Raw genomic sequence first — 17,027 nt, 5'->3', positions numbered from 1 at the left:
GTTTTCTATAGATGTGATCTTCTATATTCTTGGTCAATCTGACTTTTAGTTTTTTTTTGCAAAACCCGAATAAAGTTGTTGTATATTAGAGATTAGTATGATTTAACGTTTCGTCCACTAAGTATCTTAATTGTTTATAGAACTTTTATAGTTCCGGTAATGGGATGGTCCCCACTAAAAAGATTACTCTGCAGTAGTTTACATTTATTTTCCATTGACACTGTACCTAACCAGTGGTGTGAAGCTGTAGCAGGCTCACTCAAAAAAGTTCTTTGTCTTTTTCCTTTTATTCTCAACTAGCAACTGAAGCTATGGATGGCTACCAGACACTGTGCCGGACGATGGTGTCTGTGGACATTCTCGCAGACTGGCTACAATTGGGCATTTTAATTTTTTTTAGGCATACGATGACTGTACCTCAGTAGGTGAATGCCAAGCTCCTGGTGTTCCCTGGAAGTGTCGCAGTTCATATATTTTCTGCTTGGTTAACTTTGTTATTTCATCAATCTTTCAGTTTTCCTTAATTGCAGTGGAACTTTTTGCTCTATTCTCCCTCGCTATATTCTCTTCTTTCTTCTGTTTTTTCCTCCCTTGTATCTATGTAAGAGAATGCTTCATAAACGTTTTTAGGTTTCGCCTGGGGCACGGAGCTTTAGCTCCGCCCCAAGGAGAAATCTTTAGTTTTCAGTATGGGGGACTTGAATCCGCCCCTTCTTCCATTGGCTAGCTCCATAAATGGAGGCTAGCCATTGGAAGCCGGATCTGTCCGTCAAGGCCGAACCAGATTTGTGGGCGTTCCCGAGATTTTTTCCCTCTCCACCCTTTTTGCCTCGTCATCGGGCGGTGGGCGGAGTTTAGTTTTTTTTTTTAGGTGTTTGTTGTAAGCGCTGGGAGCGCTCCATTTTCACTTATAGCGCTTTCCATCTGCCCTAGCGTTGGGAGTGCCGTATTGCTGACCTAGCGCCTGGGAGTGCTGTTTTGTTCATAGCCGGAGTCCACCCGGCATTTGCCGTCAGATCGCATCCGAGCGAGTGCCTTCCTCGCGGCATATTTAAATTAGGGAGGGAGCCCACCCCTCGTGTGCCTCTAATTCACCGCCGCAGCCCAGGAGTTTGTTCAAGTCCCCGCGCTGCCTGCGACGACCCGGAAGCGGTTGGGCAGCCGGCCAATCCCAGCGCGGCCCCAACCGAAGTCCCGCCCCATCGCGGCGAGAGAGAGAAACTACTGCCCGAGGAGCCACGAAGGCTCCTGATTGAGTCCCGGTCCCGAGATGGGGGACCGGGTGAAGAGCGGCCGGGCACATGGAGAAGGCGGGGCTCTCATGTGGTGAGAGAGCCCCGCAAAGCGCTACCGCCGCCCGAGAGGCAGAACCGCCGCCGAGCACCGCCAGAACCGGTGAGGGTGTTGAGGGAGAGGAGGGGCGTCGGGGCACATTGCCGGTGCCCGCCCCTCCCCTCCCCTCCAGAGCGAGTATCGTTGTGCTGAGAGGCCCGTGAGGCCTCAAGTGATTCTGAGTCCCCCGAGAGGGGCTCCGCCTACCTCCAGTGACGCTGAGTCCCCCGAGAGGGACTCCGCTTGCCCCCCACCTTGTTCTCGAGCGCTGAGAGGCTCCAACGTTGGCTGCAGTTCCTGGAGAGCCCGAGAGGCTCAGTTAGGTTGGAGTCCAACCATCAGGGCAAAGCTATCCTGATTACAAAAAGAATTACACAAGCAGACTTCAGAAAGCATAGTCTTTCATCAAGGTGTAAACAGGTAATATGTTTAGACCATTTACACAAGTGTTATTCTACAGGTAACATAGTTCATAGACACGAAGGAGCTATCATGCATGTCTCTTTGTGTGACAGCATTTTTAAAAGTTCAGGCCTTAAACACCAAAAGCTATCCCTCAGGTGTGATATCTTTCAGTCTCAATTCTAGGTCCACAGTTATAACCTTGGTTACACCTGCTTTACAAGCTAGGTCGCTAGTATCGTAGTTGCAACTTCTAGATAGAGAAGATATATGTGTATTTGACTGCTCATATTAGGAACCTTTGGAAATCAAGGATTCTCAGAACTCTCCAGACAGCACTGATATCATTAAAACTGCTCCACTGTCCACCCCGAAGGATAAGTAAGCAGTGATGCTGAATAGACAAGCCATCATTCAGGACAGGTGTACAGCATAAATTGCCCATGTATGGTAAATATAATTTTAATTGCATTCATGTAGCGCTTACTACTCCTGACCCGGTGTTGTAGCGCTTTTTCAGCAAGTAGCATGCTACTCTGGAGCCAAAAAAGGGTTAGTGGTATATTAGTATAGGGAAATATAAGTTGTTAATTCAAGGGGTGGACATGTGAGTCTGTTAGTCAGTACAAAAGCTAACGGCAATGTAAATGACAATGCCATTTATTTATCTGTTTTCAAAACCAACACATAAATACAAATGTTGTCATTTGCAATGCCAATAGCTCTAACTTTTCCAAAGGCGAAACCATTGCATTGTAAATGCTTGTTACTTTTAGGTCTGTTGAAAAAGGTACATTTGACAGAAGCATTTTCAATGTAGAGTAAAATAAATGAGTGAGTGCCTCAGATGTCTTTACGGGAGAGGTGTGGCGCCGCGGCTAGGGCGTCGGACGCTGGATTCTGGGGATCACGGTTCGATCCCCGGAGCCGGTGGCAGATTAGCCCAGCACCATGTGACTCTGGGCAATAGCTTGCTTAATCTTCCCAAGAGCCCCCAGCGCCTAGAGACCCTTACGGGTGATTGTTCGCGCTTTACAAATGTGGATTATTATTATTATTATTACGGCTAAGGATCACATAATGCCACTGTGTTGACAGAGTGGGGTGAGGAAGGTGAGGGAGTTCAAGAAGCATGGTATGACCCTCTGATATCCCTGGCCGTTCGATGAATCTAAAGTCATGCACGAACATTTACACATTCTAAAACAATTCCGTTTAAAGCTCTGTTCAAACAAAAAACACGTATTTCATGCAAACGTTAAGAAATGCTGTACATTTCTAAGTTATTTGTCCTAGCAAAACCTGTCAGTTGAAGTATTGTACAAGCATTATCCCAAAAACTTAGCTTTCAAGATCAAAAGAGTTGAAGGAAGTCACTTATCATAAATACCATTAAGCTAGATTCCAAATATCATACAATATTTCCAAAGACTTATGTCCTCTAGGTGGATAATTCCATCAATGGAGGGGAACAAATCAGAAAAGAGTACAACATAGTACTACTCACACTTTTAGGACCATATTTATGAGCAATACTTATGCCCTTTTACTGTTTTGGTTTTGATTGTAGTATTAATTAGCCCATTAGTAAATGTCCTGAGCCCTTTCTCTAAATGAAATAAATGTTTTTAAAAGCAGATAAACACTTCAATATCCGAGAACATCTGTGAAAACGACAAAACTAAAGCCAGCAAAGCATTCTTTGTGAATGTACACCTTCCATGATTCAGCCCCTTTCTAATGGTCGACAAATGACGATAGTACACATATTAATAGGTCTTGCTTACAGAACATCCTCTATGATCTTCCTTACCTGCGTCCCATCTTAGGGGTGTATGGTGGGGTGGGGTTCTCCAGAGACCTGTTGGTGGAAATCTTTGGATCAGTCATGTTTTACTGGTACAAGTACTTCTGCTTTACCGGAATACATCATAACAGTATTGAAATCCAAATTATAGCAATAAGCATGCTGCATACATGATCTGTTTTAGGCAATCATTATCTTCAATGGAATGAATCTTACATCAATGATGGACAAGAGACACTGAAGTTGAATCATGCACACAGTCACTAAAGCTGCTGTTTGAGGCCTCCATGAGCTAATTGCGTGTTCTAACTTTAATCAAGCCTCAATGGTTTGCATCACATTTACAAAAGGGAACATGTTTTTTTAAGCCCCCCATCTCTTTGGAATGCTGATCTGATCTACTATGAGAACACCAGGAGAACAAAACATTTCTGAAAGTAGATAAAACAAACTCGAAACCATAAATATTTCAAAAATAGAACTGACAACTGCTGCTGTATTTTAATGACATCCATGCCCAGTTAAACAGTTGTTTTTGAACATATTCACACTATATTGTTGCAAACAAAATAAACCAGGTGGTTTCACTCCATGACAGATTCATGGGCAGTCAGATCACAGACGATTTGGGGAATTATTCTAAGTACGTTTGAGCAAGACCAGGAAGACTAACATATTTAGGTGCCCTCTCCCCTAATGTTTTGTGCACAGTGAATATGTTCTTAATTGAAACGTTTTAGTCTAATGAGAATCAAACTAAAAAAACTGAGATTACCGCCCGGTCTCACTTTAACTCACTTTCATGTATCTTACATTTTAAGTTATTAACTTACTTGTCGATTCATTTTTTAAAGGTACTCTAGAGATTTAGGTTTGTTATTCACTGTTAATAGTAAGGTGCACTGACACCCTCTCGAGTAAGAGAAGAGTTACATAAAAACTGCACATTAACATACAATGTGATACAGACAGAATAATCAGTATTATTGTAGCATTCTAAAAATAGACACTTTGTGTAGGTGATATGTCAGTAGCCTATCCACAAAGGGATAAACAACAGTACGTGATCAGCTGTACTGCAGTACGATGGCGGCGTCCTAACTTCTAATGAACTAACATAATACTACAAGGTATTATTTTACAACTGCATTTATCACAGATTAAAAGAAACCACTGCTGAAAACACCACCCACAGGGTTTGGAACTCTCTGACTGGGGCCAGAAGATTTCAGAGTGACATGAACCAGTTAGAAGATTTACCGCTGACAAGAGAACAACTGACCAAATAGATCTAGATTTATCTACATAGGGTATTTACTCTCATCTAAGACTTCAAGGTACAAAGGAAATAAATGGTATCATCTTCATTAGCAGGCCCATCGTCACGCCTTAAGGGGACGACCAGGCTCGGTGGAGTGATGGGGGAGGATAGGATTTTTTTTCCCCAGGCATGGGCGATGGTGGGAGGCAATCATCCTGTGCACAGGAGCGCCTGTGCAGGGCTTGGCCCCAGACCTGAGCAGGACATCAGTGAGGGCTTTATTAAAAGGAGTAGAGGTTCCATGGGGTCTACCCTAGATGGAGCACCTCTGTCAAGAATGTATTCTTGACAGCCACCAAGGCCAGCATAACGTCCAGGAACTCAGCCGCCCTCCTCACCACCACAGCAAATTAAACCCCTTCCTCCATAGGCACAGTAGGAAGACAGACAAGGTCAGTGTCCGGGAGATATGTCCAGACCACTAACATCAACCAGTTCCTCATACGAGTATCGGACTCCGTATCGGAGTCGGTATAACAAAGGCGTCAGGAACAGCTTCACTGGAACGGAATCCGGGGAAGGTCACAGGCGCGCGTCCCGAGGCAATCGGAGTCCAGAAACCGATCCAAAGGACCCAACTAGAGCTGGAGCGGTGCAGACTAGTCTAGTGTGGACGACAAGGAGTTACAGGGCATGCTCCCGGACTGCCTTAGGGTTCATCACTTGTAAGTCCTGGCACACCTTGGAGTCGTGGCCTAGCTCTAAGCACTACAAGCAAATCAGGTGGTCTGGTACACACATCTGCATGCAACAGGATCCACAGGGTTTAAACCCCACAGTGTTGTTAGGGGACACCTCTAACACAAACTGGCTGCGTATCTCAAAATATTTCAGCAAAAGGTTAGAAAAGGTAGTCCAAAAAATGACTGAAGAAGTTCTCTCCAGATCTGTGCTGATGGCGCTTAAAGAAAAGACTGAAGTTAGCACACTGGGGATGCGCCTATATAGGCACCATGCAAATCAGCTCCAGAGTGGATGACAACACTGACCTGATCAACGCCACCAACCGGCACCCAGAAGTAATGCTCAAGATTTTCTGGAACGAGTCGGACGCCTAGGAAATATTCTAAGGTAGGAAATCTGCGGCTCTATCAAATATGGTGATTAGTTGTAGCTGCCAACCATCAATGTTCTTAAATGTGAACCCGTGACTTTACTGTAACAAGCTGAATAATCCTGAGCTACTCAGGTATGTTTAGCATGTTGAAACAAGTTACATGAATACATTTATCCAACATTTCTAAGCTAAAATATTGAGTGATAAAGAAGAAATACAGCCCACTGAACATTCTTGGTGGGTCAACTCACAGTGCTCAAAATAAGTGAATAGCAGCATTCAAACTATGGACTATTACACTGCAAGTGATTGGTGAAGCGTGCTCCATATGTACGGCAAGGAAACATTTGCCAGTGTGGTGATAAGCTTTGTAGTGACAATCCATAGGACTATACAAGAGAAATCACAAAAACACAAGGAAAAAGTACATTACCGTTCTGGAAAAACACAGAATGATAGAGAAGAAGTAAGAGGTTAATGCTTCAGTGGGTAAGGGTGTACTTGAGTGGAACAACAAACTACACTGAGAAGCAAAATGCAAGCACTTAAGCATCTGCATCAGCCAAACATTCCATCAACAGTAATTACATCATGGTTTTGTAATAGCAGGCAGTTACAGTACAACGTTGGGTGTGACCAAAAATGAAATAGGAAGTCTGCATTTGAATCAAGCAGCACCCACACACATAATGACTTACAAGGGAGCAGGTAGGCTTTTCTGTTTTGGAAAAAAAATGTGCAACATTACTGCACCGCCACAATGTTAGCAAGCTGTAGCATCTCTTGTGAAAGCTCATGTTGTCCAAGTATCAACACTTTAGACTAGCATCGTGTTGACGGATCCACCTCAGAAGACAACGTAGGGGGGAGGTCTTTCTCTGCAGCATTATGAGAGATCACTTTGGTCTCCCATCAGCCGGCAATTAATATCCCAAATTTTGAAATCTGCCACAAATGACGGGTGCTGGATATGGAAAAACCATGTTTGATATGGCCATCTTACCACTTCTCACAATAATCTAATCAACATTTTCTAAACCTTAAGAAAGGTTGCCCATATGTCCCTCAAGTGACCATCAAATCTCCAAGCAAAAAGTCAACATTTATAGGCAAACTGCCAAACAATAATAGACAGATGTTGGCTCAATTACGTGTTAAAAAGTAGTCAAATCTGTTAGAACGTTCTACCACTCTTCTTAAATTAAAAAAAAATCCTTTTTATTGACTTTAATGAATACATTCTTGCCCTTTGAGTGCAAACTGTCTTATTTAGTTCAACAACCAGAACTTATGCTACCATACGCACATCTATGAATCCTAGATCCTTATCAGAATTCACAAAGGGACAATGGACCGCCACACTCGAGTCAACACGTGGTTATAGTTTAACAGATCAAACATGGAGGTTCCATGATGAGCCCACCTTTATTTCTTAAATGACCATCAGCCTGGGGCTCTCAGGCCTCTGCTTCAAGGCGGTTTGCAACATGGTATTCAAGTACAACATGAGCCTGCAGCCTGAGCCAAACACTTTAGCCAAACATTTAGAAAGCTAATTAAAACATGGCTGTTTCCGCCTACTTAAGGCTCCTTAGTATTGCTACACGTTCTATCCACACCTAGTTGTTTTGTCTCAAACCGTCTGCAAGCGCTGGGACGCCCTGTTGCTGGGGTAGCCATGCGCTATACAAGCGTTTTTAACATAACACATAACATAACTATGGCACAGTGAAAAATAATATTCTTTCACTTGCAGATCATACCCTTGATCTTTCCTCCACTGCTTTTTCCATACTGACTTATCAATTCATCATTTGGGTATAGATATTTTAGTGACGTCAACGATATGCGTATGCCAAACCACTGGCCTAATTATGAGCAGAAAGTCAGAAAACCGCCTCCAACTTTAGCCTTAACACCTTGGCTGCTAGGCGTTTCCCCCACCCTGTGCTGAAAATTGCCATTTTGCTGGTGTCATGACGAGCTCAGCTCGTCATCAGCACAGCTCAACTGTGCATCATGACGAGCTGAGCTCGTCATGAGCATCGAAAGGGTTAAATGGCTTGGCAATAATGCAGACCTGAAATTATTTGCACTCTCTCTCCTTTAGGAAATTGGTGTCATTAGAAAAAACCCTTCTTCTACACAAAACTGAAAAAATGGGAGCTCAGAATCGGATACATTCAGACCTTTAGGAATATGAGTGACAATTATAAAATCCTTACTAAAAATGAAACTGCTTTAATTCTGTCAGTCATTATCTACGGCTTTCACATCCCAGTCTTCGCTCGAATGAATATAAGAACTCATTTCTTATCTGAATTTGAACACTCCAATCTTATTGTAGGGTTGTTTTTTCTGGGTTTGTTGTATTAGGCAACATTACCAAACCTAGGCTTCTGTGCATCACCACAGATGAAATACATTTTCCATTAAATAACAGGCACTGACTCAGTTAAATAAACATGCTCTTTTAAATAGAATAACAAATGTGGGGGGTGGGAGGGAGGAGGAGAAACTTAATGTTACGCCAAGGTGCACAAGAAGTGAAGGCAATGCAATGGAAGTATATTTGATTCACCTGAAGATATACTAACGCAGTAGGACACCATTCAATCAAAGAGAGAACAAAACCCGGATGGCTAGTATTAACCATCAACCAAAGAAGTATCCTTCTTGCGTACTGAAATACTTAGGAATAGGGAAAACAGAATATACATCACATTAAAAGAATATTACACGGTATACAAATACTAACTGTATTATTTTATGCCCTCAACTCACATGGCAAAACAATGTTAGATATTGTAGACACAGAACAAAAATCTGCTGTAGGAAGCTGGCTCTTTATGCGATATATCAAGAATATAATATACAATGTAAAGAGTCCAAGGGTTCTCTCACTTGTGGACAGGGCTTGCGATGCAATCCTAAAGTGCTCTATAAGGGGGTAGTGTGGACGAGCTGCCTTAGGCTTAACAAGAGAAGTCTAAGACATTTGCAAATACACATAAATATCAATAAATGCCAACAAGACTAAAGAAGGAGATCCACACCACTTTATTAAAATAGTAAGTATCTTTGTGTGTTTAGGAATCAGAGAAAAATCATTCAAGTAAGTACGTTTTTAAACAAATTATTTTCACATAAAAAAACGAACACTGCAATTTCTGAGTTATGCGATGATCTCCACCCCGCTCCCCGCCTCCCAGCTGACCCTCCCTCCCATTGATTCTGATCACCGCCGTAGTTGAGCTGTGACCGTCCTGCGCCCAGCAGAAGCGGTCGCTCCACAAGCTGCTCCACGCCTTCAACTGACCGGGTACAGTAGCGATCTCGCACTGCACTGCTTGAGCCTGCAGAACCTATTTAATACAAAGCTATTGCCTGCATAATTATCGGACATTATTTGTCGACAGCCTGCATAATTATCAGACATTATTGGATAGCCTGCATAATTATCTGCTTTCCGCTAAGATATACCTGTTAGCAGCGCTCATTGCCAGGGTGCGCTAGTCCAGCTGCCTGCTGCTTAAAATTGCCTGATTGTGCCGACGCCATTACCATTAGCCTCGTGCAATCGCCTATCGTGCTCCAGTCCGGTTTTACTATTGGCTTGCAGCCATTTTGTTTGTTGTTGTCTGACCCTCCCTGCCCTGATCTCCACCCCGCTCCCCGCCTCCCAGCTGACCCTCCCTCGCCCCTTCCACTATCCACATATGACAGATGCATTTTCGCGCAGCAGTCGCGCCCCATGCGCGCCGAAGGTGCGCCAAAGGTAAGCCCGTCTACGCCCGTCCGCGCCTGGACCGCACCCAGCGCCAGACTCCCTGGTCCCCGCCTTACCCTGCCCACCCGCCTCACGTATGACGCCGCAACTCTCCTCGCCCTTAACCCCGGACAAACACCACAATGCTACGTAGCTGCCCTGGGACGTACCCACGGCCCCTTCGCCTGTCGCTCCTGCAAATTTACCAGCGATAAGACCCATACCACATCCACTAACCCCAAACACAACTCCGACTCCAACCACCTGAAGTGCATCCTGCTGAACACCCCCTCGGTCCACAGACACGCCACTGAACTCTGGGATCTACTCGACACCACATCACCGGACATCGCCTTCCTTACTGAAACATGGATGAACGCATCATCAACACCCGACATCGCCACTGCCATCCCTGACAATTACAAGATCATCCGGAAAGACCGCACCATCCAAACAGGAGGAGGCATCGCCATCGTCCATAAGAACACCATCAAAATCACGACCAGCTCAGACGATAACCTTACGACCGCCGAACACCTCCACTTCCAGATCCACACCGACCCCAGAACCACACTTAGAGGCACCCTCATCTACACACCACCAGGAACCCGTAAACAATTCAGCGAAGACATCACTGACTTCATCAGTCCACATGCCCTCGCCTCCGAGAACTACATTCTACTAGGAGACCTCAACTTCCACATGGAAAATAAAAACGACAACACCACCACCACCCTTCTGGACAACCTGGCCAATCTCGGCCTCAAACAACTTGTTGACACCCCCACCCATGTAGCCGGACATATGCTCGACCCAATCTTCACCTCCAGCAAACACATCTCCTTCGATCACACCACAGCTCTCCACTGGACGGACCACTGTTGTGTTCACTTCAGCTACAAAACAACCTCGACCCACAACACACCACAACCTATCCCCCGGAGAAAATGGAACAAAATCACCACCGACCAACTCCTCACATCGCTCAACCAGAACCGACCCGCCCTCTCATCGGACCCAAACCAAGCTGTCATCAAATTCAAACAATGGATCACTCACAGCGCTGACGAATTAGCACCCTTGAAAAACCATCACACCAAACAAGACAACCAAAAGGCCCCCTGGTTCAACGATGACCTCAAGAAATCCAAGAAGCTATGCCGTACTCTCGAGAAAACATGGAGAAAAAACCCAACCACCGACAACATGACCACCTTCAAGTCAGCCACCCGCAAACACCACCAGCTGATTCGATCCACCAAGAAATCAGCATTCAAGGATCGACTCGACGACAACGCCCATAACAGCAAGGAACTCTTCAACATCGTCAAGGAATTCACCAACCCCACCGTAGTCTCAAACGATATCACTCCCTCCCAAGACCTCTGCGACTCGTTATCCTCCTTCTTCTACAACAAAATTGCCGACATACATAACAGCTTCGAAAACAATTCCAACGAACAATCCTCTCCACCGCCCTCAGAACCTAAACCGCCCTCCAACCACCTCAACGCCTGGAACCCAATCACCACTGAAGACACCATCCGCCTAATGAATTCCATCCACTCTGGCTCGCCAACCGACCCATGTCCCCACCACATCTACAACAAAGCAGACTCCATCATCGCACCCCATCTCCGTGACATCATCAACTGCTCCTTCAACTCTGCTACCTTCCCAGAAAGTTGGAAACATGCCGAAGTCAGCGCCCTCCTGAAGAAACCCACAGCAGACTCCTCTGAACTTAAAAACTACCGCCCCATATCCCTCCTCCCATTCCTGGCCAAAGTCATTGAGAAAGCCGTCAATAGCCAACTCGCCACCTTCCTGGAATCCAACAACTCCCTCGATCTATCACAATCCGACTTTCGAGCCAAACACAGCACCGAAACCGCCCTCATCGCAGCAACAGACGACATCCGAACACTACTGGACAACGGAGAAACAGTGGCCCTCACTCTACTCGACCTCTCCGCCGCCTTCGACACTGTCTGTCACAGCACCCTCATGCAACGCCTCAGCAACATTGGCATAAAATGTAAAGCCCTGGACTGGATCATCTCGTTCCTCGCCGGAAGAACCCAGAGAGTACGCCTCCCCCCATTCAAATCAGAGGCCACCGAATTCATCTGCGGTGTACCACAAGGATCATCACTTAGTCCCACCCTCTTCAACGTCTACATGAGTCCACTCGCCTCCATCACGCGCAAACACAACCCCAACATCATCTCCTGCTGACGACACCCAGCTGATCCTTTCCCTCACCAAAGACCCTAACACCGCCAAAACCAATCTTCACGAAGGCATGAAAGAAGTAGCCATATGGATGAAAAACAGCCGCCTAAAACTTAACTCAGACAAAACGGAAGTGCTCATCCTAGGATCATCCCCTCTGCCTGGGACGACTCATGGTGGCCTTCGGACCTGGGCTCCGCACCCATACCCACAGACCACGCACGCAACCTAGGCTTCATCCTAGACTCCTCCCTCTCGATTACCAGACAAGTCAACGGCGTCTCATCCTCCTGCTTCAACGTACTTCGTATGCTCAAAAAAATCTTCCATTGGATCCCCACCGAGACAAGAAAGACTGTCACCCACGCACTGGTTACGAGTCGACTAGACTACGGAAACACCCTCTACGCCGGAATTACAGCCAAACTACAGAAAAAACTCCAACGCATCCAAAACGCATCGGCGAGACTCATTTTGGACATCCCTCGCCAAGATCACATTACCGGCCACCTGAAAGACCTCCACTGGCTTCCCGTCAACAAGAGAATAACATTCCGTCTCCTCACCCACGCACACAAGGCCCTCTACAAACTAGGACCCGAATGCCTCAACACCCGACTATCCTTCTATACACCCAACCGCCAACTAAGATCCTCCAATCAAGGCCTAGCCGCAGTCCCACGTATCCAAAGGTCCACCATGGGAGGTAGATCCTTCTTCTACTTAGCGGCCAAGTCCTGGAACTCACTCCCCACTCACCTCCGCCTCACACAGAACCACATCTCCTTCAGAAAAGAACTTAAAACCTGGCTATTCGATAAATAATGAACCCCCCCCCCCCCAAGCGCCTTGAGACCCTCTGGGTGAGTAGCGCGCTATACAAATTCTTGAACTTGAAGGAGGAACAAGTTCTGCAAACAAGTACAGTACAGCGACTTACAAAACCAATCTTCAGGAGTTATGGTGAGCGGTGGACAAGGACTAAGGCAGCACCAACAGTACACCACCAGCGACCTCCAGCGGCATAATGGCATCTTGGTGCAGGGTGCCAATCAGCGTTGGGAGCCCAATGCTTTTCAATGTGGATCAGTCTCTGTACATGGATGCTGCAGGTTCTGGCTTGGAAGCCAGTCGGCTGAACCAGTAAAGGGGCTCAGACATTGCGATGGTTGGGGACAGGGGGACACCTTTAGTCCTCTTCTCCAAAGACCTAGGGCCGACAGGTACAGAGGTGTTTCTAGGCATTGGGTTTCTCCATCCCGGAGCAGTTGCAGTAAAGCAGGCCAGCGTATAAAGGCTGCAGGCGATGTCGGGGTGTCCAGGTGGGGGAGAAACCACAGTGGACTCGAGCTCTAGAGGGTTGGGGAGCCTTGTTGAAACCGTAGGCTCACTTCAACTTGGGCCTGAGGCGACGGGTGCAGTGGCTCCTTTAGGTGTCAGGCTTTGGTGGTTCCAAAGGCCTCAGAATCTTTTTTTTGAGTTTCTACTAAATAGGTCTACTGCTCATGGGAGGTCTTGAGTCTTTTTCGAAGACAGGCAGTACTCCCAAGTTTCCAGAGTCACAGCTGCAGGACGAGTCGACTTTGGCGCAGTTTTTGATGAGGGATGCAGCAGGCTGGCAGGGCTGAGCTAAGTCATTCTTCTCTGCTTTTGCGGCTCTTTCGGTGTCCTCTCTCTTCTTAGGTCATCGGGTCTGGTTCTCTGGTGCCAGGAACTCCCCTAAATACTGAATTTAGGGGCGTTAGAGGAGTGTAGGCTACTGCCCCTTCAGGTCACTACACCCGTATGTGCCCACTTCCTGTGGGAAGCGGCATACCCCGGTCCCAGAATTCCTAGGTATGCAATCACAAAGATGGTTACCTCTGAAAAATTCATCCACCTCACAGTTAGCGAACCTTAGGTGTGGTTCAGGCCTGGGGTGTCACGCCTACCTGACTAGCTAATTTTTTCAACTGCCCTGGTGCCACGGGGGCTCTGGACAGGGGGAGGGCAGGGGAGGTGGAGGTTCCTCTACTGTGAAGGGGAGCCAGATGTGCCTTCCAAAGTCGGGGGCTCCTTTGAAGCTAGCCAGCCCGAGGAAGATGATCAGCAGGTGTGTTACACACTCTTCCCAGACAGGCTTTATTTTGTTCTTGACCTCCTGAGAGTAAAACGCTCTCACCCTAGGAGGTCAGAAACCTGTCTTGAGTGACAGGCTGGCAGAATCGAGTCAGCAAGTGTAGGACGCTGGCTCTGTATATACTTTACCAAAGTAAGGTATAGTGTGCACAGAGTCCAGTGGATGCCCCAAAGGCTTACAGAGGTTAAAATAGATAATACCGTACTCCCTATTTGTGGTAGTGTGGGCGAGCAGTAAGGCTTTATCAGAGGGTAGCGTTAAGCATTTATTGTACATACTCAGGCAAGAAATTATTTCAAGCACTCAAGACTGGACTCTGACCAATTGTTTTGGATAAAAATATTTCTTTGCATTATATTTTTAGAACCAAGCATGACTTGGTGCAGGTAAGTAAATATAGTACTTTTCAGAAGTAGGGCACACTTCTCCTCCAATCTTGGTTTGCCCGCCGATTCTCCCACTCAAAGTGTGAGTTAGAACTTGTGTGGGGCAGTTGCTGAGAGCAGCAAATGGCTGGCTCAATTCACAAAGGCAGCAAACCTTTGAAGTTTCCGCTTCATGGACCCTGCCCATCCTGGGGGAGGAGGCTTGGCACCTCTGCCCAGGATTTGCTTTGTTTCAGGACCCCAAGAACGGAAAGCTCTCAACCCAGGGGTACATAAACAGGTCTGGTGGTGGCAGCTGGTGAGCAGCCATTCAGCCAGGACACTAGAGTTAGGTCGTTTTTCCGGGGGCATCAGTAAGATTTATTTATTTATAAAGTTTTGTATAGCGTGTACAAGACCCTGAAGGGTATCGTAGCGCTTCACATTTTGGAAGGGAAGGAATAGTACAGGGAAAATGGCAAAGGGGGTAACAGAGAATATCATATTTAGCTAATATAATAGTGTACTAGGAGAAAAACAAGCATTACTGAATAGGGTATATCAGACCACCCTGAGCTTTACAATTGTTAGACCAAAAAGAATGTAGTCAGAGGGACATTGAGAAAACAGACGAGCCATGACCATTTACGGCAAGAACTTGATCATTAGGATTATTTTTACTTCATTTTTGAAGATAGTGTTAAGGAGATTCTGCGGACTTCCGGTGGGAGAGAGTTCCAGATCTTCGGGGCAGAGCCAGAGAAAGCTCTGTGCCTCCTGCTCTTTTTGCGAAAAGTCTGAGGTTTCAAGAGGAGAGAATTTGCACTTCTTGATGGTCTACCCCCTCCAGATAGTTCTAGCTTTTGAGCCTGTCGTAATCTAGCCTCAGCAGGACAAGCGCTTGAACCACCTGCTTGAAGTCATTTTGTGGATGGAATGGTTCGAGATTTCTAAGAATTCTCATCTGGTGGTTAGCACCCTTGCACTTCTTACTAATATGAATCTTCATGTTCAAGTACGTGTCCATGGTGATTCCAAGAGATTTAGCTGAATCAATGATGTAAGGAGAGCAGTTGAAGGCAGTGAGGTGTTTCAGCCAGAGGTCTATCTTGGGGGTGTGATTAGGAGGAGATATGAGAATGAATTCTGTTTTGGCGGTGTTGCGCAGGAGGTGGCCCTCAGTTAGCCAGTTTAGGGTATTCGTCAGGGTAGAGTTGAGTGAGGTGAAGTCTTCAGAGGAGGTGATTTTCATGTAAAGCTGCGTGTCATTCGCATACATATGAAAAGGAAAATGCTACTTACCAGTATGCATCTGTTCTTGGCATGTAGAGTTGCAGAGTTACACACTGTTGCATAGATTGCCATTTAGTTTTGGGCCCGGATGTTTGCACTTGTTTTTGTCCTGAAAAGTTCTTTGGAAGTCACGAGATAGGTGACTCCTCCTTTGGATCACATTGCGCATGGGCATCAGCTCCATCCTCAGATTGTTTTTCGCCATTAGGGAAATGATGGAGCTTTGCAAGAAAAGGAAGGATGTCCATGTAAGCGCCATCTAATTAAGATAACACTGGAATAGATAAAGGTAGCCGGGGAGACGGGTTGGCGTGTGTAACTCTGCAGCTCTACATGCCAAGAACAGATGCATACTGGTAATTAGTATTTTCCGTTCGAGGCATACGAGCTGCAGATTACACAATGTTGCATAGATTATACAGCAGTACCCCCTCTTAGCGGCGACCACCAGTATCTGTTGCAGTAGTTCGAAATAGTGTTTTGAGTATAGCCTGGCCTACAGTAGCTTGTTTAGTTTGCACATCTACACAATAGTGTTTTGTGAATGTGCGCGGTGTAGACCCTGTAGCTGCTTTGCAGATGTCATCTAAGGGAATGTTCCCTAAAAATGCCATTGAAGCCCCTATTTTTCTTGTAGAGTGGGCTTTAGGAGAACAGATAATGTTTGTTTAGCTTTAAGGATAGAACATTTGTATACATTCGACAATCCATCTAGCTATCCCAAATTTTGAAATAGGGTTGCCTTTGTGTGGTGGTGAGAAAGACACTAAAAGTTGTTTGGTCTTGCAAAAGGGTTGTCTTCTTTCAATGTAGTATAGTAATACTCTTTTGACATCTAAGGTATGAAGAGCCCTTTCTGTGACTGTTTGTGGCTGCGAGAAAAAAACAGGGAGTTCCACAGATTGATTGAGGTGGAAGGGAGAAATGATTTTAGGAAGGAATTTAGGATTAGTACGGAGAACGACCTTATTTTGATGCATTTGCAGGAAAGGTCCTTGAATGGTTAGTGCTTGTAGTTCACTAACTCTCCGTAGAGAAGTAATAGCTACTAGGAACGCAACCTTCCATGTTTAGAATTGTAGTTCACATTTATGTAAAGGTTCGAAGGGAGGTCCCATTAGCCGTGTGAGAACAATGTTTAAATTTCACACCGGTGAAGGAGGTGCTCTGGGAGGAATTATTCTTTTAAGACCTTCCATAAAGGCTTTTATAGCAGATACTCTGAAAAGAGATAAATGCTGTCTATTTTGTAGATATGCTGCTATGGCAGCAAGATGCAGTCTAATAGACTTATAGGCTAAGTTACATCCTTGAAGGTGTAGTAAGT

At 45.7% G+C, this 17,027-nt stretch overlaps 1 protein-coding gene across 2 annotated transcripts in view; it reads right to left on the bottom strand.

Moving 5' to 3' along the window:
* Positions 1 to 17,027, bottom strand: part of ARHGEF11 (Rho guanine nucleotide exchange factor 11) — a 1,046,032-nt gene that overhangs the window by 348,507 nt on the left and 680,498 nt on the right. For both annotated transcript variants that reach the window (XM_086945337.1, XM_086945338.1), the window contains exon 24: positions 3,548 to 3,595. In XM_086945337.1, coding sequence (XP_086801463.1) covers positions 3,548 to 3,595 — 48 coding nt within the window. The remainder of the gene's footprint in view (positions 1 to 3,547; positions 3,596 to 17,027) is intronic.

This window comes from Lissotriton vulgaris, chromosome 12, assembly GCF_964263255.1.
Source record: "Lissotriton vulgaris chromosome 12, aLisVul1.2, whole genome shotgun sequence".
Taxonomy (NCBI): Eukaryota; Metazoa; Chordata; class Amphibia; order Caudata; family Salamandridae; genus Lissotriton; species Lissotriton vulgaris.
The sequence above is the reverse complement of the archived record's forward strand: the minus strand, read 5'-3'. Positions and strand labels throughout refer to the sequence as shown.